Consider the following 27,076-nt stretch of genomic DNA (forward strand, 5'->3'; position numbering starts at 1 on the left):
TGATGGGGAACTAATCTCTCAGTTCCCCATCAGGCTTTGCCCAGCCCTATAATAAAACTCCATGGCCATGCACCTCTCATTGCATCAGACACAGTGACTGGGGAGGGAGGAAATGCACTGAATAAGAAACTTCCAGTATGGACACTATTACCTCAGTATAAACAAAAAATAAGCCTTTCTAGTTCATTTAATCTGCTTCAAACTATATAGCACACACAAAATTATGAAATCTTAATATCAAACATATACATATGTCCCTTGAAACCTCTCCTGATATTACCTATATGCTCCACCAACTGAATCTGGAGAGCCATTGTGGTCCTACCTACATGCAAATGCAGCCACAGGGAAACCACATAGATGTAAACCTAGCCTTAAATTCATAAAATTTTCTAATTAATGGGGTCAGATTGGTTTCAACCTCAGTGATGTTAAAGTTGGAAGGGGCAGGATGCTCATTTTTTTTCAAACTTATGAATTTCAAACAGTGAATGTGGCTTTTGTTCAGGAAAGCCCATTCATTGAAGTACTTTGGAACCACATTCATCAAGTCATTAAATGAAGTGAAGGCTAAACATTTTTACATTAATGCTAGTGCTACTGTCACCAAACACTGAAGCTGGCCATAAACTGATTGAAATTTGGCTGGTTAAGCAGGGACTAGCCTAATTTTGTTCACGAGCTGCATCACTCCCTGAAAGGATAGAGTTAAGGGTAGGCAAGTGATAGGCTTCTGCAGCTGTTTGTCAGGAATTGCAAAGGGCAGGGACTTCTTAAGGCATAGACCAACCTAGGCACTGCCACCACCCAGGGGCCCCAGGTGCATGGGAGGGGGGGGCCTGCAGTTCATCCCCCCCCTGAATTTGCTGATGCTCTTCTGGCACTTTAAATGGGTTAAGGAAGAACCATCCAAGGCGGAGCATTTGCTGTTTGTGTGGGTGGGATGAGTACTGCTCCAATCACAAGAGATGAACAGGATTGGAGGAAAGCAGGGATCAGAGCAGTACACATCCCACCCACACAAGCAGCAGTCGTGGTAAGATTTTTTTGAGCTGCTGGGGGGTGGGTTGGATCCCGCGGAGTTCAGTTGCACCCCACAAAAGCTCTCCACCAGTCCTGAAGCTGTGCCAGCAGTCTCCTAAAAAATCTGAAGAATATATTAAAAAAATATATATTTTTAAAAACATATTTTTTAAAATATATTATTCAGATTTTTTTACCATATAATGAAGTCATTTTAACATATATTTTTACATATATTTGTAAATGCATTCCAAAAATATAGATTTGTATTTTTAAAGACATACAGTATATTTGAAATGTATTTTTCATATATTTTGTAATAAAAAACAAATTTCAACATGCAGTATATATATATATATATATATACTGTATTTATTGAAATATAGTTTGAACTATATTGAATATGGCCAAAATTGTAGCATTTCAAATATATGTCAATATATTTGGGAAGAATATTTTTCAAATATATTTCAAATATATTTTTTTTCCATATAGGCACCTGCTCGCCCTGTACTGTGTGCTTTTGCCCACCCTGTACTGTGCTCTCCTGCCCCTGTACTATGCCCTCCTGCCCACCCAGTACTGTGTCCTCCTACCCCCCAGTACAGTGCCCTCCTGCCCATCCTGTACTGTGCCCTCCTACCCACCATGTACTTTGCCCTCCTGCCCCCCATACTGTGCCCTCCTTCCCCCCATACTGTGCCCTCCTGTCTGTCCTGTACTGTGCCCTCCTGCCCTTCCTGTACTGTGCCCTTCAGCCAGCCCCATACCGTGCCCTCCTGCCCCCTGTACTGTGCCCTCCTGCCAACCCTGTACTTTGCCCTGCTTCCCCCCATACTGTGCCCTTCTGTCCACCCTGTACTGGGCTCTGCTTCCCCACTGTACTGTGCCCTCCTGCCCACCTGTGTCTTCCTGACCCCTGTACTCTGCTCTCCTGTCCACTCTGTGTTGTGCCCTCCTGCCCACCCTGTACTGTGCCCTCCTGCCAACCCTGTACTTTGCCCTGCTTCCCCCCATACTGTGCCCTTTTGTCCACCCTGTACTGGGCTCTGCTTCCCCACTTTACTGTGCCCTCCTGCCCACCTGTGCCTTCCTGACCCCTGTACTCTGCTCTCCTGTCCACTCTGTGTTGTGCCCTCCTGCCCACCCTGTACTGTGCCCTCCTGCCCAACATGTACTTTGCCCTGCTTCCCCTCTGTACTGTGCCCTCCTGCCCCCCCGTACTGTGCCCTCCTACGCACCCTGTACTGTTACTTTCTGTTCGCCCTGTACTGTGCCCTCCTGCCCACCCTGTACTGTGCTCTTCTGCCCACCCTGTACTGTGTCCTGTATTCCCCTGGACTGTGCCCTACCACCTGCTCTGTACTGTTTCCTCCTGCCCCTCTGTACTATTCCCTCCTGTCCACTCTGTATTGTGCCCTCCTGCCCACACTGTACTGTGCCCTCATGCCTACCCTGTACTGTGCTCTCCTGCCCCCATACTATGCCCTCCCGACCCCCCCCCACTGTGCTCTCTTACCTGCCCTGTACTGTGTCCTCCTGCCCCCATGTACTCTGCCCTCCTACCCACCCTGTACTGTGCCGTCCTACTCACCCTGTACTGTGCCCTCCTACCCGCCCTGTACTGTGCTCTCCTGCTCATCCTATACTGTGCCTTTCTGCGAGCCCCATACTGTGCCCTCCTGCCCCCTGTACTGTGCCCTCCTGCCAACCCTATACTATGCTCTGTTTCCCCTGTACTGTGCCTTCCTGTCCACCCTGTACTGTGCTCTGCTTACCCCCTGTATTGTGCCCTCCTGCCTGCCTTTTACTGTGCCCTCCTGCCCACCCAGTACTGTGTCTTCCTGCCCCCCTGTACTGTGCCCTCCTACCCACCCTGTACTTTTCACTTCTGCTCGCCCTGTACTGTGCCCTCCTGCCCGCCATATACTGTTCCCTCTTATTCCTTTGTACTGTGCCCTCCTGCTCACCCTGTACTGTGCCCACCCTGTACTGTGCCCTCCTGCCCCCCTGTACTGTGCCCTCCTACCCACCCTGTACTTTTCACTTCTGCTCGCCCTGTACTGTGCCCTCCTGCCCGCCATATACTGTTCCCTCTTATTCCTTTGTACTGTGCCCTCCTGCTCACCCTGTACTGTGCCCACCCTGTACTGTGCCCTCCTGACCCCCTGTACTGTGCGATCCTTCCCACCCTGTACTGTGCCCTCCTGACCCCCTGTACTGTGCCCTCCTGACCCCCTGTACTGTACTCTTGCTCACAATATAAGCATATATACATGTATAGACGCCATAGGCTGGCAGAGGCATTTATGCTAGGCAGGAGTTTGTACAGAGAGAGGGATAGTGTAAAAAAAAGGAGAGGGAGCAGTGTGTGCAGGAGAAAAGAGAGTCAGTGTATACAGAGATGTAATGTGTAAAGAGGGTAGGACAGAAAGTACAGGGGGCTCATTTAATTTGCGATAATTCCCTAGTTGTGTTTATTTGTTGTATCTAATCAGACTAAAAAGCTATGCCCAATATGTAGCATCATTTACCCACATCCTCTTTTTGCTGTATTGCTTCGCATGCTGCAGGAAACCATCTCCATAGTAGGGGCCCAGTGCATTACTTTGCCCAGGGGCCCATGATACTATTAAGATGGCACTGGTGAGGGGGAAGCAGAGGCATGCTTTGCTGGGCACTGTTTATATCAATGCACACACACGGCTACGAGAACCAGGAGAGCACATGCATGGGTCTCTCCTTTAGGAGCAGCTACCTAAAAGAGACACCTGCAGACAAGCAGGGGGCAGCAACTGTGGAACCAGCCATCTAAGGAAAAATACAATCGTTCAAAGAAGTAGACATACACAATGTGTTAGGCAGGCCATACACTATACAATTTTCTGTTCAATTTCTGCACAATTTCCTTTAGATTTACCTTCAATTATGTAGTGCAAGGGCCTGCTTAATTGGATACAATTGAAAGTGTTGTTTAGGTTTGACCTCATATTATATGGTTTTTGGTAAATCTAAAGCAATTTTATAAAGAAAATTGTGTAATGTATGGCTAGCCTAAGTATGGACTTCTTTCAATTATTTTTTTAAGCTATTACTTCAAAATTCATGCAAAATAAAACAAAGAAATTCTCTGTCCACCAAAAGAAGAATGACTATTCCTTTCTTTTATATAAATATTTATATATTCTAAAATTAAGGTGGTTGTCCTCTGGACTGTATACAGGGCAGCACAATGGCTTAATAGTTAGCACTCCCACCTGGCAGTACTGGGGTCATTGGTGTGAATCCCAACCATGGCACCACCTGCCTGGAGTTTGCATGTTCTCCCTTTGTGTATGGGTTTCCTCCAGGTTCTCCGGTTTCCCTCGCACTCCAAAGACATGCTGGTAGGTTAATCGGCTCCTGTCTAAATTGTCCCTAGTATGTGTATGTATGACTGTAAGTTAGGGACCTTAGATTGTACTCCCCTTGAGGGTTAGGGACTGATGTGAATATACAATTAATATGTATAGCGCTGCACAAATTGATAGCACTATATAAGTACCTGAAATAAAAAAAACAATCACCATTTCTGCCACGATGTGCTTCATATGGTCTTTATTAAACTGGATTAATACCTGGTTTAAATATGATTTTGTATTGTTATAGATTGTCCACCAAACCTATTTGTGTTCTGGATCTTGTATTGTTCTGTTGCACTGTAGGCCTATATATCACATGTATTTGGTGACAACATATAATACAGTGTACCTTTACTTCATACTGTTTTCTAGCAGTCCTGAATGCTGCTTTCTTGATAAATAGTTTGTAAAAGAAGAATGACTGCTGCCCCCATAATGTGTCAAGTAAAGTTTAAATTAATTCAGAACACCCGTTGAGGGTTAAGCAGCCCCACTGGTGCAAATTGGATCATACTTTGTTGGGTGTTTTTTTTGCCTTCCTCTGGATCAACTGTGGATATTGGATAGTGTATATAGGGATTTTCTTTTTCTGTGTGTGGTTTTTTTTTGTTGGTTGAACTGATGGACTTTTTTCAACCAGATCAACTATGTAACTATGATGTAAATAGTAATTTTTTTTCATTGAACCAGTGGACTGAACAAAAACAACTAAAACGGTTCCCTCATCCACACACTTGATGTGGATGGTGGAAACCCCCCCCCCACTGAGCTTTGTATACTACAGGGTAGTTTTGCAGAAGTCAATCCGTAGATCGACTACTGATACAACCTCCCTGCCTGTGTATGGATTGAAATTCAGTTGGTTCAGCAGGGACCAGACAAATTTCAATTAATATATGGCAGGCTTTAGAGACTCAGGAGATGAGAAAGACAGCCAGTGCACTAGCATTTTCAGAAGTAAAAGCTGGCAATGGTCGGCTAAGTAATTAGTTCAGCAGGGATTTTCTTAAGTTGACATATACACTAGATTTTAGATGTGCCCTTTTAGGAGAAAACATAGCAGTACACAGGGCCAGTGCTAGACTATTTTGTGCCCTAGGCAAGACCAGCTACTTGCACCCCCCCAAAAAAAATTAAAAACATTTACAAACCGTAGAAAATATTAAATCAACAAAACATGAAACTGCCAAATTTCTTTTAATTTGCAAAAATAATTGCCAAAGGATGCCACCAGCACCAATAATAAAGACAAAATCAGTGTCAAGGACACACTGTATCTGTGGCTGGCAGTGGCAGGGTGACAGTTGCAGTGCGTGGAGGATGATGGATCCACATTCTGACAGATCCCAGGCTGGAATTCCTCTGGCAAGGGGGGGAGATAAAACATTGTGACAGCAGGCAGCCCAGCCCACACACATACATAGAGAACACTTGAACTGAGTGATCCAACACAGTGACAGATCCGACACAACACACCACCAACAACACTGACACAGATCAGCAGGCCCAGCAGGATGTGGGATTGTGATGATGTCATCAATCACTGACACATTGCACATGTGATGAATGGCTGGCCAGGTCACACACACATAGACATGAGAGATCAGAGTCAGACATTACCTTCCTCCACAGTCGCAGCTCCACCTCCGCTGATCAATGGGAAGAGAAGGGCTGGAACTCCACAGTGATCAGCAGCCACCAGTCGGCTTGCAGTAAGGGACTGAGTCTGAGAGGAACAATGGAAGGAGCAGCAGCTCAGCTGCTACACTGGCCCCAGACACCCGGCATCATCCTTTCTTCCTCCCCTCTGCCGCCCCTCCCTTAGCTGAATGATCAATCATGACATGGCGGCATCCCACACAGAGAGAGTGCTGGCCTATGCTGTGCCCACGTGCCCCTAGGTGGCATTGCGCCCTAGGCAGCCACCTAGTTTGCCTAGTGGAAGCACCGGCCCTGGCAGTACATATGGGTAACCAAATGTCAAGCTAGTTTGTTAATAGAAAAGTTGTACTGGTGACTGGACATTTTGCTGCAGATTCCTTTCCTGGGCTTTCCTGGGTTTTTCTGATGTATCTAAACACATCTCTATTATAGCTGTTCTTTCCAATTTATCTCAGTAATTTAAAGCAGCATTCAGCAATGTACAAATGCCTAAATCTTGCGATCAAGTTGAGTAAGCCTGTAAAAATATAGTAGATGAAGTGTTGGGGATAAAGAATTATGCGTTTCTAGATGCAAGTAGTATATGTGCCATTCCATGCATTTTGTACCCTGGATGTTTCTGCAAGTTTCTGACTTCAAGATCCAGAGTGGGTATGAGTATTTTCATTATGCCCCTGTGCAGGAGCCCTAAAAAGCTATTTCTAAAAAAAAGATATATTGTATCATTTTCGTAACCTGAATGTGTCATATTTTGCAGGTAAACATTATGCCAAGAATTCTACAGCTGCTATGTGTGAAAAACAAGATTTGTGAAATGGTTTCCATCTTTCCAGGTATTACTTGAAAATGAACTATTTAAACCACACAATTATTTTTTTAATTGCTTTTTTTATGTGTTGGGATATATGTGCATGGATATCATAGATTCTGTAACCATCACATTTGCTTGGCGCTGTTATGTATTAGGAACGAAGTATCAATCTTCGATGGTTTTTCTGGTGTCTGGTTTTTTTTTTTTTGTATGTGTGCAACCTATACATAAGCAACCTATACATAAATAAAATATCAAGATGAGTTTGATATTACAGTATAGAAATGACTTTCCAGTTCTGTGATGGAATTCACTTTCAGCAGTATCATGCAATTTGGCAGAGCTAAACCTGCACCGCTGCACTTTTCTGAATGATTCAGATTACATATATAAGAAGTTTACGGTGATGAGAAAATACAGTATAAGCTCTTGCTTGCCATCTGCTGACGGAATTTGGAAAATGCCTGAATTGTTTGTATCTTTCTGTATGTAACAATTAATATGACACACTGACAGGGCTGCTGTTATAAACCACGGGGCCCCATATAGCCAGCCTGCCAGCCCCTCCTGCAAAAAAACATTTTACTATGCTTCAGTTATAAATGAATACTGTGAGTGATTGGTACTGAACACTCATTGTGCTCATTCAGGAAAGGAAGATGATGGTAAATGTGACATATTTACCAGACCTTTCCAGCACTCTCCATCCTGAACGATCCCATTGTGTGATTGTAGCTGCCAGTGGGAAGCTGGCAGCACTGCAGGGGTGGGGGCACACAGGTGGGGCCTTGGAAGCAGGGTGAAACATATGGCTCACAGGGAGGGTGATGAGTGCGGCTGGGTGCAATTGCTGGAACCAGGGGCGGACTGACCATTTGGAAACTCGGGCACTGCCGAGGGCCCGGGGTCAGTAGGGGGCCCCATGAGATGCCCCTGGTATCTTTTTCATAGGCTTTTTTGAGTTTGGACAAGGACACAGAGGCCCCATGATCCCCTATTGCCCAGGGGCCCCATGAGTTGTCAGTCCGCCCCTGACCGGAACCAATCCCCTGTATGGTTCTCTCTGGGGCAGCTGAAAGTCAGTGAGAGGGAGAAGAAGCCAGCTTTCAGCTGCTGCAGAGAAAGCCATAGAGGGGATAGGTTCTAGTAATTGCCCCCCTGCCATGCTGATCACCCTCCATGCCCACATCAAATTCACCCAGCTGCCCAGGACTCCCTGCTGGCCTGGGTCCCATACAGGAGGACTGTTGGTACCCCCCATATCCATGGCCCTGCACACTGGCCTCAGTACTTAGGGGTGTATTTATAAAATATGTGCTTAGTAATTCACCCAGTGAAAGTGTATGTATATTTGTTCTCTATGAATGGGGCAACAAGCAAATGCTATTAGGCTATTTCCTGTGGTGGATTCATTTTTTGATTATTCACAATAAAATACAACAATTTGACCACGATATGGTGCTAAGTATCATAGGAAATTCCCGTGATACCTATTGCTATCCATTCGCCAATATGGTATTTTCTGTTTTGAATCAATAAAAAGCATTGGGCCTGCACAGGAAGAAGCCTAATTACACAAGCTTTATTTTTACCTTATTTGCAGAGAATAACAGCCAGGCCACACCAATCCAACTTTGAAATCGTGCGACTTCCGGTGAAGTTGCACGATTTCAAAGTCGGATGTCATTCCGACTTGAGGTGCGACTTACAAGACATCTGCCCAGATGTCTATGCCATTCGCACCTGAATTAATGCATGTACTACTTTAGACCAAGTCGGAATCGCACTGATATGACCGCTTTAATTGAGGACAATATGGTGTGACTTGCCATGCATTTTGCAACTCGCAAGGCATGGTAAGTCACACCCAGTGTGACCGGGGAGTAAATATACATGCACATTAACTGGACAAATTCACTTGCTTGCAAAATGTATGTAAATCAGGAAAGGCAAGGAAAAAGCTGTAATATTTTATCTGCATACATGATCTGTGCCATTGATTCAAATGGGTTGATTTGCTAAAGTTAAACAAGCTGTTAACTTTGCAAGGGAACTTGCTTACTGGATGTTGTAAAAATTCTCTTTGCAAAGAATATGTAATAGCGTGCAAGGAAAAAAAAACAGTATTTTGGCTAGTACATAAAGGGACAATGAGCTTCCCCTCATTCTCTAAGCTAAGGGAAAATGCCCTTGCAAAGTGAATAGCCTATTTACCTTCAGTAAATCAACCTCAAAATATTGAAAGCAGAAGATCATCAGGATGACAGAAGACAAATATCTTTTTTAGAATAAAAGGCCAGTGGTAGCGGCCTCCTTATTTCCTTTAAAGTAAAAGATAAGGCTAACTATAACTATTCTTAAAAACATTTCCTCCCCCTCCTCTTACTTATCTGCATAGTCTGTATAAAAAAAGTCTTATACCTACCTTTATTAATCTGATCCAATCATATGACCAGGGGCGGACTGACCATTGGGGAACTCGGGCACTGCCCGAGGGCCCGGGGTCAGTAGGGGGCCCCATGAGATGTCCCTGGTACCTTTCATAAGTTTTTTTGGGTGTGAATTGAGTGTGGGCGAGGACACAGGGGCCCCATGATCCCCTATTGCCCGGGGGCCCCATGCGTTGTCAGTCCACCCCTGCATATGACCCAGCATCTCCAGCTCCCCTATGTCAGAGAGTGCTGACAACAGACAGGCCATGGGAACCCATGGGTGATATTGCAGCCAGACATGTACGATTTGGTTCATTCAGATTTGTTTTTTGGATGACATTTTCATTTTTAGAGATCAGATTGTATCTAAATATCTGAATAGACATAGTAACAAATCATTTGGTTTCATTGAAAAGAGTTGGTTGTTAATGAATGAGCACCCACCACATCCTTAACCACTTGCTCTTCAGAGGATTTATCCCCTCTTCCTGACCAGGCCATTTTTTGCGATACGGTGCTGCGTTACTGTAACTGACAATTGCGCTGTCATGCAACACTGCACCCAAATTAAATTTACGTCCTATTTCCCCACAAATAGATCTTTCATTTGGTGGTTTTTGATCACCTGTGCATTTTTTATTTTTTGCGCTATAAACAAAAAAAGACCAACAATTTAAAAAAAACCAAAACTATATTTTTGACTTTTTGCTATTAAACATGTCCAGTAAAAAAATGTAAAACTGTATTCTGCTCCATGTCTTTGCTAAACAAAATCCTAATATGTGTAAATTAATTGGTTTACGTGAAAGTTATAGCATGTACAAATGGCAGTATATATACTGGACACTGGACTAATGGGACTGGGCAGGAAGGGGTTAACATGTGGGGTGATCACAGCACTGTGTGCTGTTTTACTATGTGGGCTGTGTTTCACTGTAAGCACACTACTTTGTATGGCTCTGCTGAAATCGGTCCGCAAAATGCGGTGTGATGTGCAGAATTGGATCGCGTAGGTGTAAATACCCATGCGATCCGATTCTAGTGCAGACCAAAAACAGAGTCCTGCACCTTTTTGGTGTGGATGCGGTGCGATTTGAGCCATACAAAATGTATGGCTCAAACCGCACCGCACAGAATTCACATGTGCGGTTCCTGTGCGAATCACATGCGATATGCCACACCGCACAAATGTGATATAGTAGTATAGGCTAAAAACATTTGACTAGAAGGGGAATAACCATGAGGAAGACCTCTGCATTGTGTACAGAGTGTATGGAAATGTTTGTGCTCACCACTGTGACCTGCTATTGAACAGCTACAAAGAATAGATACAATGTTGCAGAGACAGAACTCTGTTGTTTAACAAGTTTACTGAACTGTAACCTTTCATAGATCACCTGGGGTAAACCATGGAGTTCTTGTCTGCACCATTGTACCCATTCAGTATAGGCATTTCCTCTCTGCAGTAGCTGAATCATTAGGCTCCAGGCACACTGGCCGTAATAAACTCCGCTTCCACTGTAGGTTTGTGTTTTGCCTGTAGAAGCAGCTTGGTGTTATCCTATGTGTCCATTCACATTACGACGATTAGAGACATATTTCAAGCTCAGTGTTTACAGACAGAAAAAAACCCTTCTGGTTTGCATTTCTGATTTGTGCTTTCTGGCAGAAAAAAACGCTAAACACTCCTAAACATGCCTAAACATTGTACAAAAATGCTCTCTATGAGCGTTTATTTTCTGCAAAGGAACTGGTGTTTTTTTAAGCTCAGTGTGCATGGAGCCTTATACTGCTCCCAGTGAAATGCAACTTATAGGACCTGTCATATCAAACATATTACACACAATTTGGGTGTTATACAACACTTGTACAAATGCATTTACTTTTTATTTTTTTTTTAGACATACATGTACTGTGTTTATATCCCAGCTCCAGGACCCCCCTTCTGCCAACCAAGTCTTTTTCCATTTTATCCCCCCCCCCCCCTCTCCTGAAGTCCTCAAGCTCATCATGTGGTATGCTGGGTTATCTTTCTTGTCTGTTTTTCTTCAGTGATGGGTAATCCTCAATCATATAGATAGTGTTGCTTATGTGATGATGTAAGTGCATTTTTTTTGCATCATTACACTGTGAGTACAGGGTTCTATGGTGACACCCTCTGACATCCCCTATGGGCCCATGTACAGTAGATGTGGGCAGGAGTGCACACACACAGATGTCTCCATAGGTCCCAGTACACGGACAGAGATACCTGAAAAGCAGAAAGGGAGGGGTCAATTTAGGAGAAGGCATTTTGGGAAAGAATAAACTATAAAGAAAAACAGACTGGACAGTATGGTAAGGGCTGAAGTCTGCAGCAATATATATATATATATATATATATATATATATATATACTAAATCGTTGAATTCAGATGTTCCAATCACCTCCACAGTCACAGATATAAAAAAATCAAACACCTAGGCATGCAAACTGCTTTTACAAAAATGTGTGAAAGAATGTGTCACTCTCAGGAGCTCAGTGAATTCAAGCATGGTACTGTTATAGGTTGACACCTGTGCAATAAGTCTCATGAAACTGGGAACAACAGCAACTCAGCCACAAAGTGGTAGGCCACGTAAAATGACAGAGCGGGGTCAGCGCATGCTGAAGCGCACAGTGCTCAGAAGTTGCCAACTGTCCACAGAGTCAATAGCTAAAGACCTCCAAATTTCATGTGGCCTTAAGATTAGCACAACAACAGTGTGCAGAGAGCTTCATAGAATGGGTTTCCATGGCCAAGCAGCTGCATCCAAGCCTTACATCACTAAGTGCAATGCAAAGTGTCAGATGTTGTGGTGTAAAGCACACCGCCACTAGACTCTAGAGCAGTGGAGACGTGTTCTCTGGAGTGACGAATTACGCTTCTCTGTCTGGCAATCCGATGGACATGTCTGGGTTTGGCAGTTGCCAGGAGAACGGTATTTGCCTGACTGCATTGTGCCAAGTGTAAAGTTTGCTGGAGGGGGGAATATGGTGTGGGGTTGTTTTTCAAGGGTTGGGCTTGGCCCATTAGTTCCAGTGAAGGGAACTCTTAAGGCATCAGCATACCAAGACATTTGGGGTAATTTTCCTTTGTGTGAAAAGTTTGGGGATGGCCCTTCCTGTTCCAACATGACTGCACACCAGTGGGGTGGAAGAACTTGACTGGCCTGCACCCGATAGAACACTTTTGGGATGAATTAGAGCAGAGACTGCGAGCCAGGCCTTCCCGTCCGACATCAGTGCCTGACCTCACAAATGAGCTTCTGGACAAACATTCCCATAGACACACTCCTAAACCTTGTGGACAGCATTCCCAGAAGAGTTGAAGCTGTTATAACTGCAAAGAGTGGACCAACTCAATATTGAACCCTACAGACTAAGACTGGGATGCCATTAAAGTTCAAGTTGTGTGTAAAGGCAGGCGTCTCAATACTTTTGGCAATATAGTGTAAACAGTATATATACTATATATACAGGGCTTTTTTTGAGTGGGAATGAGGTGGAACATAGTTCCAACATTTCCAGTACTGAACTGCTGTCTGCTGGAAGGTCTATTGAGGCTAGCTGCTGGTTGATCTATTGTCAGTGGAAGGGAAGGGATTTTTGTGTGGCAGGTAGGGGATCTATTGTTGCTGGGGAATGTCAGTTTTAGCTGGAAGGCATCTTCTGTTACAAGAGGGGTTTATTGCTGACTGCTGGAGAGTCTATTGATGCTGGCTGCTGGGAGATCTATTGTTTCTGGCATGGTATTTTATTGCTGAGGGGTGTCTATTGCTGCTGGCTGCGGGGGATCTATTCTTGAGCACCACAAAATGATACTTGGCTATGCATTCTCTAAAAGAACCAGGTTCCCATAAATGATTGCTCAGTTGTGCAGCTTTTCATATTAGGACTATGCCATCCATGTATCAGAGAGGAAATTGTAGTGACTGCTCCTGCTGGAACAGGCCCTGTCTACCCCAAAATCTGTTTGTCAAGAAAGTATTCAGAAGCATAACAAATGCAATAACCCTGTGGTGCCTGAATTTAGGCAGCGGATTTATTTGTCAAATCTTGAAAACCATGACAGGTTTGCGTAGTGTCTGCGGTTTTTAAAAACAATTGATGTGTTATTTTTTAAATATGTTTTTTTTAGAACTGGAAAAACGTTTACTATGTGCAATGCAATCTGGAGAGTCACAGGCCTGGAAGAAATTTTCAAATTATTTTCTGCCAAACCTTGGTAAAAAGAATCAGGATTTAAAAGCATGGGACATAAATCCCTTACTGCAAGCCTTTTTGTAAGTACAAGTAACGATTTTTCTGAATACTGAATGCTTTACTTTATCTAAAGAAAACTCACTACAGTAGTTTCATTGTATACCATAAACCACCGTTTTCCCAAAATTACAATCTTTACTTCCTAAAACTTTTGAATGTGTTTTGTAAGTATGGAGCAAAACAAATGTTTTTTTACATGATGTTACAAATATTTATTTGAATGTATATAACAAGTAAAAGCACATTTACATTGAGAATCTCATTTATTGTTACTTTGTTGTTACATTGTCCAGATTTATTCAATAGCAACAGTGACATTATAATAATTAGATGGTTAGAATTATGGCTAGTGCACACAGATATTTACAAGATGTTTATATAAATAAAAAATAGATACAACTACTTGATGCATCAAATGCTGGTACAGTGGTAAATTATGTAGGATTGCTGATTCCACAATAAATTAAAAAATAGTTTCTTTCTAGAATTGGATGTAAATCCAAACTAGACTCTCAGTTTTTTTGTCTGTCAATTGTCCTTAATCACTGAATGTGGAAATTCACTCTTTCAATCAGCATGACTATTTGTAAATGTTATGCTGCTAGCATTAGTAAATAGATAAGGAAGTATATCATATTTTCTTGTTTTAAACTTTTTTTTACATTTCTTCAGTTACTTCCTGGTTTCCATGTCCAGGCAAATGATGTCATACATCCCAGGAGTATTCAGAACAGAGGGAAGGGAGGAGGGGTTTTCTCAGCTAAGTACTGCCTGCATGACTGAGCTAGGGGCAGAGGGGCAGGAAGTAAACTCTACACAAATCATATGCCCTTACTCAAGATGGCCACAGCCAGAAATGCTAGCGTGTGTTTTTCAAAGTGATTTCTCAGCACAATAAAGCATGGAAACATGAATAGATGGGCGAGTTTGCTTTGAATAATATACACTAATTAAATAGCATTTTTGGTTTGTGGTGCTGAAATGCAGTGTAGTTCCATCTTAAGCCCTCATTTAGACTTGTTTTGCTGTCTGAAGCAGGATCCATGTTCAGATCACTCTTCAGACAGCAATACACAAGCAGTGAGGAGGCATTGAATCACCTCCTCACTACCAGTTTTAACCCCTTGTGTGCAGCACCATTCACTTGAATATGTCACGTTTGGCAGGTGGTACTGCCTGCTGAGCATGACGGGAGGTATAATTCCTACCACAGCTGTGGCATGTGTACACCCCTGACCACTGCCTCAGCAGCAACAGGGGGAGCAACTGCAGGGTTTTACCGCCTCCCAACCGCAAGTCTAAATGAGCCCTTATATTTTTTTTTTCTTTGTGAAAATGCTGCTTCCAGATCTCACACTGCAGTGCTCTGTTTTGGCAGAGTTGAGTAACAGCCACACCCCTCAGCACATGTTCTCACAGAGGGTGGGGGATGTGTCTGAGCAGCTCCTTTATATTAATGTGCATTGAGTTTATTTATAACTATAGTGCCTATTGAGCTGTACACTCATATTTAGAACTCCTTCATCGCTGCTGTAAAGGAAAAGATAAGTCACTTGTACAAAGTCTACATGACTGTTTATCTTTTTAAATTGGGCTTTAGTGGAAATGTACATTTAGATAAGCCTTGAGATTAAAAGAGATATAATTTGATAAATGGTATTAATTTATGTTTTAGAGTAGTCTTATGTCAGTGCTTGTTAGGCAGGATGCAGGCCTAAAACACTGACCAATGAAGAGCTCCTTCTAAAGAATAATCTACAAATCTCTTACATTAAAGCAAAAACAAAAGATAGCTCACTACAGTTAGAAATAAAGCAAACGGTTAGGTTAGGTAAGGTAAGGTAAGTTTTTTATGAACAATGTAAAGATAAACTCCAAATATCCTGGCCATCCCTTTGTACTTCACTGCACATAGTGGCCTTGATACCCTGTGCTGCCGATGTAGCAGTCCGTACACCACAGTATACAACCTCATGGTGATTTTCCATCATATTGCTCAGAATGGCAAATGCTCATTGGTCAGTGCAGCCATGTGACCACACTGTGTTAAAATCCAATGCCTTGATTGAAATATACACTGTGCATGTACTAGTAAGAAGGAATGCAAATGAAAAAGCTGCAGAAAACATGGACAAAGGAGAGATTCACTTTAAGGAAAATATAAAATTCTATGGCGCAACCCTGGTCCACATAGGACAAAGGAACCAATTAATTACAAATATCAATGTGCAACGCTAATAAAAATGTGTGTTATAATCAATGATGACAAGTGTGATCATAAAAGAGAAAGGAAACATCATAAAAAAGAAATAGAGAATAGTAAATACTCCAATGAAGAAACAAAATAGACGGTATAACAAATAACAAATGAAAATAAGTCCTAGGACTAGGTGGATCCCTTTGAGAACATGCGTGTGCACAAAACACGTCAGAGAGGAGCCTACGTGCTGACGTCACGCCGCCGTGTCCACGTGATGGTCTGGCGGCCATCTTTGTAAGTGCTTTTTATCCATTGATGATTTTATGCTCCACGTGGTTGCTATCTTTTTAATAAAACATACTACACTATATGATACTGTCTCCGGGCTTGGTCTATGAGATTGCCCTCTAGGAGGAGTCCCTTTCCTTGGCTCACCGTGGGCTGGAGATGGATACTTGACTAATTTACTTTTGATTGTTCTTTTGATGCATCACTGGCTTCTGGAGAGATCCCACCTTCAACCGGGTCACCAGCAGGAGGAACAAGCATGAACACCCCTTAGTGTCATTCCGCTCTGGGTTTGCTTTGCTTGCTACTTACTTCTGGTGAGTGCATTATGGTGGAGGTGCAGTGCGGAAGTCACAGAAGTCACTATGATATTTAGAGGACTTATTTTCATTTGTTATTTGTTATACCATCTATTTTGTTTCTTCATTGGAGTATTCACTATTCTCTATTTCTTTTTTATGATGTTTCCTTTTTCTTTTATGATCACACTGGTCATCATTGATTAGAACACACATTTTTATTAGCGCTACACATTGATATTATAGTGTTTTGTTTTGGTGGAGACAGAGGGTTTGCCACGCTGTACTAGCTGCTTTATTTTTTCCTTTTTTGTGTCTTGCGCTCGCCATTTATTCTTTAATTAATTACAAATGTATTTTGAGTCCATGAAGTCTAAACTTCTAAAATAGTCCATGACATAATTGTGCACCAGGTAGGCAGCTCCACCAAGAAGACTGGAATGGATCCCTTCTGTATTAACAAGAAAAGCACAAGGGGGCGCCTCTAAGTGCAGCATAAAAAACACTTTATTAAAACCATCAGTATTTCACTCACATGTTTGGATGGATAGAGTGCTTGTAGTATAAAATAAGCCTCAATCCAAAAGTTCATCACTGGCTGAGGCGAACCCAGGCCCTGAATCCTTCCTTTCCTGATGTCATGTACAGTCGTGCGTTCTACAGTGGTTCCGGCGTCACTTGTGGTCCTGCACCTGCCATGATCTCATACAGCAGTGGTTTACTGCGGTCTGTCAACACCTCTGCCCAGCTTCCTCTCCCACACTGCCACCGATGGACTTTTGGATCCTTAATTGAGGCCTGTTTTATACTACAAGCGCTTTATCATCTACATATGTGAGTGCAATACTGATGGCTTTACTTTAAAGAGTCTGCTTGTTCTTCCCCTTTTCTCTTGTATTGACCTAAACATACAACATTGATGTGTCTGGACAAGTATGTTAATGAAATGGTAATGGACAGCTTTAGGGTCATGTCAATAGTGACATGCAAATGCAACTTTATCTAATGGAACTTTCTACCTCATCATGACATAGTAACACCTCACTGGTTTGGCCAGCAAGCATTTCCATTGGAAAAAATTAGTTTTATTGATTTTGTCACAGGCAAGTTGTCACCAGTGACAGAATCACTTGTGTGACAAAAGCCTCATTGTGGTAGCATTCATATCTTGGTAATATTTATTCTATCAATTTAATGAGAGATAGGTGCATTTTGAATTTTGACAATCGATTCTGATTGATCAAATATCTACATGTGTATTACACAACCAATCCAAATCAGACAGATTAAAGTCTCTTTGCAATAGATTGTTTAGGTTTATAACTGATAGATCCTATTTGCGATCACAATATACTGTATGGAACAATACTGGGTGTGTTGCGGAGATTGTTGGCTATTGCCCATACTAGATCAATCAGAAATCACCACAAGTTGTCCACCATAAGGCTGACAAAAAGAAAAAAAATCAAATATTTGGAAAAGTGTAAATGATGCAATTATTTCCTTCATTTTTAATGATTTCTTAATACCCTAAGCATCTGTATTTTGGTAGAATCGAGGAAAAGAAATAATACTGTACCAAGCAGTGGTTCATGTCATGTACATGGTTTTTTACAAAAAGTCTACAGCTTCCAGCAAGGTCCTATTGATGTAATTATGCAGTGTGCATTTAATATAGAAGATATTACTATCAATATGTTAAAAATAAATATATATATATATATATATATATATGGAAATGGATTGCTGCACATAAAAAACTTTAATATGGACCACCATACAAAACAGTGGTGAAGGATGGACAAAGCCATATACAATAGTGTACAACAAACAGTTTCAGGCTATTAACTGTTTGTTGAACATCATTGTCTGTGGCTTTGTCCATCCTTCATAATTTTTTTGTTTGGTGAAATTTTCTATGTTAAAGTTTTTATGTGCAGCAATCCATTTCCTCATTTTTCTATATATGGCCTTTGGGAGGTCCTGATTGCTATGCACTGTGATTGATTACCATTGTGCACTTCACCCATATCATTGCTATATATATATATTTTTTTATTTTATGTGCAGCAATCCATTTCTTCATTTTTCTATATATGGCCTTTGGGAGGGCCTGATTGCTATGCACTGTGATTGATTACCATTGTGCACTTCACCCATATCATGGCTATATATATATATATATATATATATATATATATATATATTTTATCTGTACTGAAAGATTTTTTTTTCTCATATTTATATGTTACAGAAATGTGTCATCTCACCCTCACAAACCATCACCAGGCTCTCCGCTTGTCAGGGTAATTGTACTAATCACATCATTTTCACCACTACGTGCATTTATTCATTCCACTACAATGGTTCAGGACCAGCCCAACAAGCCATTCACTACAATGAAGGTATATCTTTTTTAATGGATGATGATGGGTACAACTCTCCCTGTGATTCTGTGCTGTATTCCATGTACAAACTTTAGTGCCACTTGTAGAATGCAAAGCATTTCTTAGAATAAGAGTTACACATTTCTTTCAGAAAATAATGAGACTGCAGTAAGATTAAAATTATATAATGCCGCGATATGTAATAAATACTCAGCTAAATTCTATAGAATGTGATAAGCATACCAAGTATCAAATATTAGTAAAGTCACATGTAAACATGTATAAAGTGCACAGAATAAAATGATTTACAAAATTATAAAGTGTTTCAGTGCATGAACCAAAACTTAAATACTGTGCAAACATATAAAGATGCTCCTTAATAATGCAATCCTTGTCCAAACAGTGCTTACAATGTCCAATTAAACATCATGTCCATAGTTTGAATATCAATATAGTATAAAAAAAAGGGTTGCAGTTAAAATAAAAGGTCTCTTATATAAGGTTTTTTCTCTTATGAGTAACATAGAACATCTTCCTTGATTATGATGCCATCACCATTACTACCAGTGCTATACACCAGTGTTTCTCAACCTTTTTTTAATCAAGGCACCCGTAAAAATTATGGACAGTCCCGAGGCACCCGTAAAAATTATGGACAGTCTTGAGGCACCCCATTTTAGAATGGGGTGCCTCAAGACTGTCCATAATTTTAAAGGGTGCCTCGGGACTATTCATAATTTTAAAAGGGAACCCCATTCTAAAATGTGAAAAACTATTCTAATAGTTTTATATAACGCAGCAACATCCACACATGTAGGACACCCAGCATTAGGCGATTTATTCTTCCAGAGCAAACACCCTTTTGTGCACTGGTACTGACTAGTATTCCAGTGTTTCTCTTTCCCCTCAGTTTTTCCCCATCACTGAGCTAATGTGACCCCAGCACTGATGGAGAGGGGCAGGGGAGAGTCAAACGAGGATGCTGTGCAGGCAGCTGACATCCTCCTCATCAACTGATGTCATTGGTTGTCAGGACACTGACAGCTAGAAGGTCCTAAATGGTGTGCAAAGAAAACTTGTGACTTTGTGTAACTAAAAAGGCAGGCTTGTTCCACCCGCTGGCTTGTATACAGGTTTTGGGCAATTTTTAGACATTTTGCCATGGCACCCCTGAAGAGACCTCAAGGCACCGCATGCTGCCTGGGCACCCTGGTTGAGAAAGGCTGCTATACACCTTACAAACATGCCACCTCAGTGCTCACAGAACTCTCATTTCTATAACAATAGCATAATAATAGCCTAGGTCCTCCATAGGATTAAGTCTCCAATGCTCTATGTCCACTAGGGACTCTCCTCACTTGCTCCCGATCACTTAGCCATATTGGGGTGTAGGTCCCTTTAAGGTGCCCCTTGGATCATATCACCATCCTTAGCTCAGGGTCTCTGATGCAGTATATTCATATAAACCATTTTTTTTTAAAGTATTGCACTTACATGTTAAAAACTTGTAAAATTGCTCTTAAAACAAATATACTGTAATTCCACATGCAACACTTCCGGCCCGCGTCTGCCTCCATCTGCGTAAACGGGTGCAGATGCGGACCAGAAGTGAAGCAAGCAGAAGTGCGGTCCCAAGGAGACCCTTCTGTTTTTGTTGATTTAATTTGTTATTTTGTAAATCATTTTATTTTGTGCACTTTAGACATGTTTACATGTGAATTTTCTAATATTTGATGCTTGGTATGGTTATCACACTGTATGGGATTTAGTTGAGTATTTATCACATACACAGCAGCACAGCATTATATCATTTTATTCTTATTGCCTTTATTGTGGGAACACAATTTTGATGCTAGCAGCTGCTGTCACCATGTTTATTTACGCAGTTGAATGGTTTTAGTACACTGTTGTATGTAGCACAGGAATAACACTCTGTACCATGAGGCTGCAGTGCTGTATTTTCCCAGTAGGTGGCACTGAGACCTTTTAGTAATCTATTTAAGTACACAGTAAAAATGTAATTGAATTGCATTACTGTAGTATATTTTAAACTGTATTAAATTGGTGCCCAGTTTTATTTTACTGTGGCAGGGTCATGTTCTTTAATTGTCAACTGTAAATGACAGCCAAAATCCAGCACTTTGCCCAACAACTGATGTTATGTGACATCATTTTGTATAAGCCACAATGGCCATTATTGAATAGTTTCCCCTGTAGATCATTAGAAAATGTGATATGTTCCTTTAGTGAAGTCAAAACAAAACAAAGAACAATTAAAGTGTTACTAAACCCCGGACCCTGCATTCACTATATCTGGTCTCCCACCATACACAGAACATGGAAATGCAATTATTTTAGTAAATATAAACTGCTAAATACCTTTTCTCATCTGAAGTTACAGCAGTCTTGTGACTTCAGCAGAGCACTGGTTAAAGCATGTAGGAGGAGTGTTCTTTCTGCTCTAGGAGGATGCAGAACCCCTGACCTCTGTCTGGACAGTGCTGATTGACCCTGTGCTTATCACATGCACTATCCCAAGGGAAAAACACACTAAACTGAGCATGTGCATGTGACTACAGGTTCAGTCTGTCTTATCAGCAAGGACATTTGAACAAAAGGAGGGGCAGAGAAGTCAGGATCAAACAGCCTTTTTACATAATGCAGAGGATTAACCCCCTTAGGTTCCACAGTGAGTAAAAGCATGCTTTACTGCATATACAGACTGATTTTACTGTTGTGGGTTTAGTAACACTTTAACCTCCAATCATCTATAGGACACATTTGCATTTCTGTGCACTCTTTTAGGACATAATACATAATTGTTAACACACATTTACTAAAACTGGAGAGTGCAAAATCTGGTGCAGCTGTGCATAGTAGCCAATCAGCTTCCAGGTTATATTGTCAAAGCTTAATTGAACAAGCTGAAGTTAGAAGCTGATTGGCTACCATGCACAGCTGCACCAGATTCTGAGTGTACCAGTTTTAGTAAATCTTCCCCAATGTATCACATGTTAATGCACATTGCATTAAAGCAGCCCATTCATTTTGAGAAGGATGTCAGTGCACAGAAATGGGACAAGAAGATGGACATGCAGAATGTTTTGTACCGCATCACACCATAAAGCACATTAGTACATTACATGTGACATGCTAATATATGTACATGTTGAGACTAAGGCTATGCGCTTGGCAAAGACAATTTTGCCCAGAGCTTATTGGATGTGGTGAAAATTCACTTTGCAAAGAATACCCAATCACATGTAAGAAGAATACAAAGCTGTATTTTTGCTTGCATGTGATTGGATGATGGGAGTCAGCAGAGCTTTACCTAATTGACTAAGCTAAAGGAAAATTCCTTTGGTGAACAGGTGAACAGCCTATTTGCATTTAGTAAATCAAACCCTAAGGGCCCATTTATTGTTTTTTTTTCCTACTTGTATCACAAGGTAACCACAAAACTGAAATATGCTCTCCTAAAGTGAAACAGACACATTGAACTCCACCATTATGCTATTATTTAAAGTGTAACTAAATCCACAACAGTAAAATCAGTCTGTATATGCAGTAAAGCATGCTTGTTATACTCACTGTGGAACCTAAGGGGTTACTCCTCTGCATTGTGTAAAAAGGGTGTTTGATCCTGTCTTCTCTGATCTTCTCCTTCTACTGTCCCCAATCCATCTGCTGATAGGACATAGCCTTGGGGGAAATCTGCGCATGCTCAGTTTGGTGTGTACTGGTAGAGAGGTTTTGTTCTTTGGGAGAGTGCATGTGATCAGCACATGGCTAGTCAGTACTGTCCAGACAGAGGGTCAGGGGTCCTGCAGCCTCCTAGGACAGTTGGGGGAAAATTAAAACTCCTTCTGCAAGCTTTAACCAGTGCTCAGCTGGACACTAATAGAAGACACAAGACTGCTGTAACTGCTGTTGGGAAAAGGAAAGGTATTTAGCAGTTTATATTTACTAAACTATTTGCACTTCCATGTTTTGTGTACTGTGGGAGACCAGATATAGTGAATGCAGGGTCCTGGGTTTAGTAACACTTTAAAATGAGCTTTTACAGTATGTAATATGCTTGCAGTCAGAAGATTTAGTTGAATGTACTCTTCGTAAACCTGATCAACACCCTCTCCTCCTGCCCTCGCCGTCTCTTTTCCACCTTCAACTCCCTGCTCTCCCCCCCCCTCCTCCACTCAGTACCTCACTCACCGCCCACGAAATTGCCACTCATTTCCACAACAAAATTGATGCAATCCGTCAGGACATAGTCAACTCGCAATCTACCTCCCCACCTAGCCTCCCCCCCCCTATCTCCCCCTCATCTCTTCCCTCCCCTGACCTCGCAACCGCACTGCCCCCCTCCACACCCAAGACCCCGCTTACCGTAACCCCACCAGCTCTGCACTCCTTCAGCCCTACTACCACTGAGGAAGTCACCAGGGTCTTCTCAGAAGCCCGCCTCACTACCTGCCCCCTGGACCCTATCCCCTCTCGACTCCTCCAGTCACCCCCCTCTTCCCTCATCTGCTCCCTCACCCACATCTTCAATCTCTCCCTCTCTACCGGCGTATTCCCCTCCCCCCTAAAGCATGCGCACATCACCCCCATACTCAAAAAGCCCTCCCTGGACCCCTCTGACCCAAACAACCTCAGACCCATCTCCCTGCTGCCACTCACTTCCAAACTCCTGGAGCGCTTAGTCTACAACCGCCTAAGCGCCCACCTAACTGACAACAACCTCCTTGATCCACTACAGTCCGGCTTCCGTCCCCTACACTCCACCGAAACTGCCCTCCTCAAAATCACCAACGACCTACTAACCGCCAAAGCCAAAGGCGACTATTCTGTCCTCCTCCTCCTGGACCTCTCCGCGGCCTTCGACACAGTTGACCACCCCCTCCTCCTTAATAAACTACTCTCCCTTGGCATCAGAGACACCGCTCTCTCCTGGTTCTCCTCGTACCTATCCCGACGCTCCTTCAGTGTCACCTACAATGGTGCCACCTCCCCCTCACTCCCCCTCTCTGTTGGGGTCCCCCAGGGCTCTGTCCTTGGACCCCTTCTCTTCTCCATCTACACCTCCTCCCTTGGCAAACTCATACACTCCCACGGCTTCAACTACCATCTCTATGCTGATGACACTCAAATTTACCTCTCCACCCCTCACCTCACCTCACCTCCACTTTCTCCGTCCGCATCACTCACCTCCTAAACGACATCTCTGACTGGATGTCGCTCCATTTCCTCAAACTCAACCTCTCCAAAACCGAGCTTCTCTTCTTCCCTCCTGCCCGCGCCCCCCCCCCCCATCCTATCCATCACTACTAACATCACCACCATCAATCCCGCCCCGCAAGCCAAAGTCCTTGGAGTCATTCTGGACTCTAACCTCTCCTTCCAACCTCATGTCAAATCACTCACAAACACATGCAGGCTCCACCTCCGCAATATCGCCAAAATACGCTCCTTCCTTACCCCAGACACCACTAAACTACTTGTGCACTCCCTGATTATCTCACGCCTTGACTACTGCAACTCCCTCCTCACCGGCCTACCCCAGTGCAGGCTCTCCCCGCTTCAGACCATCCTCAACTCAGCGGCTAGACTCATCCACCTCACCACCCGCTCCACCTCTGCCACCCCCCTCTGCCTCTCCCTCCACTGGCTCCCTATCGCCCAACGCATCAAATTCAAACTACTCACTCTGACCTACAAAGCCATTCACAACACTGCCCCTAACTACCTCACCAACCTGATTCCCAAGTACCACCCTACCCGTACCCTTCGCTCTTCACAGGACCTCCTTCTTGCTCCCTGGTCTCCTCCTCACACGCACGTCTGCAAGACTTCTCCAGGTCCTCCCCCATCCTCTGGAACTCACTACCCCAACCCATCAGACTGTCACCTTCCCTCCTCACCTTCAGGCGCTCCCTGAAAACCCACCTCTTCAGGGAAGCCTACCCCACCCTCACCTAACTGCTGCTCTCCTTCATTCCTCCTACCACTCCATCCCCCACAGCCACTTCCTCCTGTACCACTACCCCCTCCCTCCTAGATTGTAAGCTCGAAAGAGTAGGGCCCTATAACCCCTCGTGTGCTGTTTGTAGTTGCTGTAATGTTTCATGTATTGTCCCCCCCTCTATTGTACAGCGCTGAGCAAACCCTTTGGCGCTATATAAACTCAATGTAATGTAATGTAATAATGTAATGATGGTAAATATCTGATCTGTGCTAATTACTTAAGGGTTGCACTTGGAAAAAGTGTAGGACATTTTCTACTAATTAAAATGTAAAATAAAAATGTAGGTAGCAAAATTGTCACTAAACCTTTAGCTTTGGGATGACTTATTCACTAAGGAATTTCTGCCTCTGAAGGAAAATTTCTTTTTTCCCCTCTTACCGTTGATGCTCTTTTTATGCTCTAATATTATACCTCCAGGCCGAATTCAGCATCATCTGGTTCTCTTGCACTGCTCTCCTTCTACAGACCTTGCCCTGCTATCATCCTTATTTAAGTCACCGGGAGCCAGCTGCCTCTTTCTGGTTCCTGTAGCCACCCTTCCCCCCTACAGCCACATCATTCATTAGCAAAGTTTTGGGAATAAATAAACTACAAGTCCCATCTTCCACTGCAGCAGACGGCTTGTGATTCTCTTTTAACTGCAAGGGCACTGGTCAGGGTCCTCATAGTTTATTGATCTTCCTGCACGTCAATAACTATCTGCCCCTACAGGAGGTACAGGCAAACAGCTGTACTGGGTGTCTGCAGGAGCCTTTCATGGCACCCACAATCCACTGATCACAGGTGCAGTGCTTTGCAGGCTTTGTTGGAAAAACAAAAAAATGCACATTTTTTTTTAACCTACATCAAAATTGAATTTTTTTAATTTTTTTTTTTTTACAAAAGGTGAACTTTAGAGATGAGCTAAACTCTGAGATACTTAGCTGTCCTTCAACGGTCCTACATGCGGCACCAACACTGGCATCTTCTTTCTGGCTTGTTCTGGGTGCCAGGCTGTGTCCAACTTCATTGGCTGGCACACAGTGACATCACTCGCATGCACAAGAGCACAGTCATCCTGGTACACAGGCGCTGTGCTGGAATGTAATCTGCGCTGCACTTGCTTAGCTCAGTGTACATTCAAAAGAAGACTGAGAGCAGGTAGGTAGGCTTCTTTTGCAATTTTTTTCTTTTCTGCAATCAAAAGCCCCCCGGCTCACAGTTTTTGAAAAGGGGACTTTAGTTTTGCTTTTAGTTCTTTTTATATATGAAAATAATTATGACTGCTTGGTTTAATATATAATCAGGGGAATTCATAAAGAGTGTCTATGAAATTCCATCATACTCCACAAAACAAATATCATTGTGGGTGACAGTTCATGTACTGTAACTGTTGTAAACAGGTACATGAATTTGGGGCATTTGCCATGTGCAGAGGCTCACAGTGACTGGAGTGTCAATATGAACCCTCTGTCCTTGGTGCAGCTGAGGTCGCTCCTACAGCTGCAGATGTCACACAGACAGTGCAGCAGCAAGGATTTTATAAGCTGGATGGGTGGTGCCTGATGGGGAAACTACTTTACAATCAGGTCATCTCCCCTTGTGACTGACAGCAGGCAGTGGGTGGATCCATAGCCAGTAGACAACCTGCTATTGGCTATAGAATCTGCCTGCGATCAATCACAAGGAGAGAGCAGAGCTGATTGGAAACTAGTGTCTCAGGTTCCCCAATAGACTCCATCTTCGATAAGCGGCACTGATTGCTGGAAGTCTGTCGGCTGTGAAGTTGACAGCATCCTTATCAACCAGTGACAGGTGTAGATGGGGAGAGGGTAGAGGCAGCAAACATGCTGCTCTGCTAAACAGTGTAAAAAGACAGGCACTCTGGCCTGTCTCTGTACACCAAGTTAGAGTTGGTTTTAGTTACCCTCAGTTTCAATATCTACAAATGCAGGGTAATTAATTATTGATTTGGTGCATTGTAAAAGTGGCACTATTAAGAAATACCTGAATCTATCACTTATGTCAGTAAAGCTATCTAAATATGTGGCAGGAATTTTGGAATCTGATACAGTACATTTTAAAGAGCCATATTGCCCTTTAGAGTTGGTAGGGCTTTTTTGAGTTTCCCTGAATATCTTACTAGTCTTTTTACCATGTTTCACATTTACTTTCTGACAGTAATATGATGTGCTGATAATACACTGCATGCTGATAAAATGATATAATGGTCATTTGTGTTAAACCCAAACAACACACGGGTTCCTAATCAATCAATAGGCTC

General features: G+C 42.7%; 1 protein-coding gene across 1 annotated transcript in view; it reads left to right on the forward strand.

The window, feature by feature from the left end:
• CPED1 (cadherin like and PC-esterase domain containing 1) overlaps positions 1-27,076 on the forward strand; it is a 349,788-nt gene that overhangs the window by 134,233 nt on the left and 188,479 nt on the right. The window contains exons 4-6 of the mRNA XM_089672109.1: positions 6,844-6,919; positions 13,490-13,634; positions 18,656-18,806. Of these exons, the coding sequence (XP_089528235.1) occupies positions 6,844-6,919; positions 13,490-13,634; positions 18,656-18,806 (372 nt within the window). The remainder of the gene's footprint in view (positions 1-6,843; positions 6,920-13,489; positions 13,635-18,655; positions 18,807-27,076) is intronic.

Source organism: Staurois parvus, unplaced genomic scaffold (assembly GCF_062004578.1).
Source record: "Staurois parvus isolate SC_StPar_1 unplaced genomic scaffold, SC_StPar_1.0 ptg000120l, whole genome shotgun sequence".
Classification (NCBI taxonomy): domain Eukaryota; kingdom Metazoa; phylum Chordata; class Amphibia; order Anura; family Ranidae; genus Staurois; species Staurois parvus.